Source organism: Etheostoma spectabile, chromosome 15, assembly GCF_008692095.1.
Source record: "Etheostoma spectabile isolate EspeVRDwgs_2016 chromosome 15, UIUC_Espe_1.0, whole genome shotgun sequence".
In the NCBI taxonomy this organism is placed as follows: Eukaryota; Metazoa; Chordata; class Actinopteri; order Perciformes; family Percidae; genus Etheostoma; species Etheostoma spectabile.
This window is the reverse complement of record NC_045747.1, coordinates 5336893-5339460: the sequence shown is the minus strand read 5'-3', so window position 1 is coordinate 5339460 and position 2568 is coordinate 5336893. Positions and strand designations below refer to the sequence as shown.

At 41.6% G+C, this 2568-nt stretch overlaps 1 protein-coding gene across 2 annotated transcripts in view; it reads left to right on the top strand.

Annotated features, from left to right (window-relative positions):
* rabep2 (rabaptin, RAB GTPase binding effector protein 2) overlaps window positions 1–2568 on the top strand; it is an 8744-nt gene that overhangs the window by 3009 nt on the left and 3167 nt on the right. For both annotated transcript variants that reach the window (XM_032538710.1, XM_032538709.1), the window contains exons 4-7: window positions 67–447; window positions 652–747; window positions 848–946; window positions 1808–1921. In XM_032538710.1, coding sequence (XP_032394601.1) covers window positions 67–447; window positions 652–747; window positions 848–946; window positions 1808–1921 — 690 coding nt within the window. The remainder of the gene's footprint in view (window positions 1–66; window positions 448–651; window positions 748–847; window positions 947–1807; window positions 1922–2568) is intronic.

The window sequence follows — 2568 nt, the reverse complement described above, 5'->3', positions numbered from 1 at the left end:
CCCCCCCAAAATTGTTTCCAAATGTTCTGGACTTAATCCCAGCATTTGTTTTTCTCTACCCATAAGGTCAGTGGAAGGAAAGGCCGGATGGATGCAGAAGTCGCCAGCAATGAACCCCCAACATCGATCACCAGCAGCCCGACCGAGGCCGAAGCCACGGGGTCAACGGACAGGAGGCACAACCAATCAGCAGAGCTCGAGGCAGGGGTGGTGGAGGGAGAAGGGACACCGCCTACTACAGAAGCGTATTTTTCACTGCGGCACTGCGACTCGGCCTCGTTGTCCTCCTTCTCCTTAGACACGCCCTCTCTACCCAGAAAACTCCACGCTCAGGAAGACACCGACTCTCTGGTGTCCACAGGAACTTTAGTGCCTGAAGCCATCTACCTGCCGCCGGCCGGACACCGGCTGGTCACGCACGGCGACTGGGATGCACTGAATTCTCAGGTACCAATTTAAAACTATGATATCAAAGGTTGGGATTTTTCACTTTTAGAAAAAAGAACATTCTTGCCATTGTATAGCAATAGAAAAAAGAATCCTTAAAATCTGTGCAATTTTAATTAATTGCTGCAAGTTTTAAATCTGACCCAAACCCTCCCCGTAGACAAATGACTTTGCGTTGTATGGAATGTGTGGTATGTTTGGCAGGTGTCAGAGTTGCGAGGGGAGGTGAGTCGGCTGCAGGCTGAGAAGGAGGAGCTGGAGAGAGAACTGGACACACAGACCAACAAAACACACAAACAGGTGAGCAGCACTGACTTTACAGCCGTGAGTGTATAGAGAGTGAGCCAGTCGCACAGTCTTAAACACATGTTCATTTGTGTGTGCGTGCGTGTGTGTTCAGGTATCAATGCTCCAGTGTCAGGTCCACACTTCAGAGGCCCTCCTGCAGGATTTGCAGAAACATTTTAGCCAATCACAGAATGCCGTCCAGAGTCGGCTGGTGAGTGATATGATGTTGATCCTACAGAGTGTGTGTCAAAGACAGTCATTTTCCTTAATAGAAGAGTTCAACATTTTGGGAAATACACTTATTTGCTTTCCTGACCAGATTTAAAATCAATACCACGTACATGTACTGTTTGCACAGTAATTGTGAAGCCACAGCTAGTTAGCTTGGTTTAGCATAAAGAAAAAAAGGGGGGAAATGGCTAGCCTGGCTCTGTCCAAAGGTAACAAAATCGTACCACCAGCCATAAAAAAGGTAGTTTTCAAACAATAAGTTATAGTTTTAGAGGTTTTGATTTTACATTTATGTTACGGCTAGGACAGATTTACAAAAAAAAGAGCTACAACTTATTAATTAGTGACCTTTAGAAGTACTTGCCTTTGGAGGCAGCCAGGTTAGCTGTTTCACCTTTTCCGGTGTTTATGTTAAGCTAAGCCAACCAGCTGCTGGCTCCAGCTACATATTTACCAAACAGGCATAGGCCTGCACATTTAATTGTGACAAAATTGCTCAATTCACTCTGTTCATGATTTAATTTTTAAATAACTTTGAATATATATATATTTTTTTAATGACTTTGATTCTCATTTAATTTTATGAGCCGACTGCATTACAAAAGCTACTACTTTCTTCTGTGAGTTTTAAACATAGACTGTATAAAATAGGTCTTTAACTTTCAAATGTCTTTTATTGTTAGTGTCAACAATCAACTGTCTTGATTCAAAATGGCAAGAACAGAAAAGAAGGGATGGCTCTTAAATGGTATTTTTGCTATTAATGTGTAACCCAAGTGAATTGCGTATGAACACGTTATTAACTAAGCGTATGTGTTAAAATCTGCGTTTGTGTGTCCAGGCAGAGTTATCCTTTTCCCAGAGGAAGGTGTGCAGTGAGCTGTCCAGACTGAAAGGAGAGGAGGTTGATGATGAGGGACCAGAGTCTAGCTCATCCTTTCCAGCAACACTGCAGGTACAATTACTGTTCAAGGTTTTCATTTACAGTATATCTGCTTCACGAGTGCTGCAGCAAGGAAAACTAACTTAAAAATAATGTATTTGACATTATTGTCATCTAGTGAGTTAACGAGTGACCTTTATTTGCAAAGCATTGTGAAGGTAACAGAAACCTGTTTGAAGTTTGTTTATGTGACTTCCTTTTAGTTAGTTGCGGCTTTTCTTCATTTCAGATAGTTGTTGGGATGACTCTGGAAGTAGTTTAGTTGTTGGTAGTTTAAAATCTTTAATTTCCATAATTTGAATAGTCTAGCAGTACAGGTGAACAGACAGTGTTTGTGCAAATTGTAATGGTTTGGCCATATTGCTCCATAGCTTTGCAGCAGCAGGCAGTTAATGCATGTGTATCTTCTGCTTTTGGTGCCAGTGGCCCTCATTAATCAACCTATCGTAGAACATATGACCGCAGCAATCATCATACGACAGGCTTCACGTGGGATTTATGAAACGTTCGTGTCACACCAATCAGAGCTTAAGAATGATCATACTTAGATTAATTAGACTTCTCTTTATTGATTCTTTTGGGATGACTCCCGCGAGGAAATTGAAAATTCCAGCAGCAGTTTTAGAAAGAAAAAAATAGATAAAAAAGACAGTATAAAG